At 41.3% G+C, this 247-nt stretch overlaps 1 protein-coding gene across 2 annotated transcripts in view; it reads right to left on the minus strand.

Moving 5' to 3' along the window:
- Positions 1-124, minus strand: part of LOC119585048 (estradiol 17-beta-dehydrogenase 8-like) — a 6,607-nt gene extending 6,483 nt beyond the window's left edge. For both annotated transcript variants that reach the window (XM_037933666.1, XM_037933665.1), the window contains exon 1: positions 18-124. In XM_037933666.1, the coding sequence (XP_037789594.1) occupies positions 18-63 (46 nt within the window). In that variant the 5' untranslated portion in view covers positions 64-124. The remainder of the gene's footprint in view (positions 1-17) is intronic.
- Between the last annotated feature and the right edge of the window lie 123 nt (positions 125-247).

Consider the following 247-nt stretch of genomic DNA (forward strand, 5'->3'; position numbering starts at 1 on the left):
GCTCAGGTCCATCCTACCTGTAACCATCGCTATCATCCCGTGGAAGTTGGTTCCCGAAGTCATCGTGAAGAGCGGTGAAGTTGAAACAAAGGACTTTGCAATTGCAAGTTGACGTTTTATAGTAACTGGCTAGATAAGAGGGTGGGAAAGCTGTTAAGAAGTGTTTTATATTGATACGGGAGCTCAGTGTTGCCAATTAATATTTTCCATCGACAATACCATGAATTTTTTTTTCTTTCTCCTCGTT

This window comes from Penaeus monodon, chromosome 19 (genome assembly GCF_015228065.2).
Source record: "Penaeus monodon isolate SGIC_2016 chromosome 19, NSTDA_Pmon_1, whole genome shotgun sequence".
NCBI classification, from domain to species: Eukaryota; Metazoa; Arthropoda; class Malacostraca; order Decapoda; family Penaeidae; genus Penaeus; species Penaeus monodon.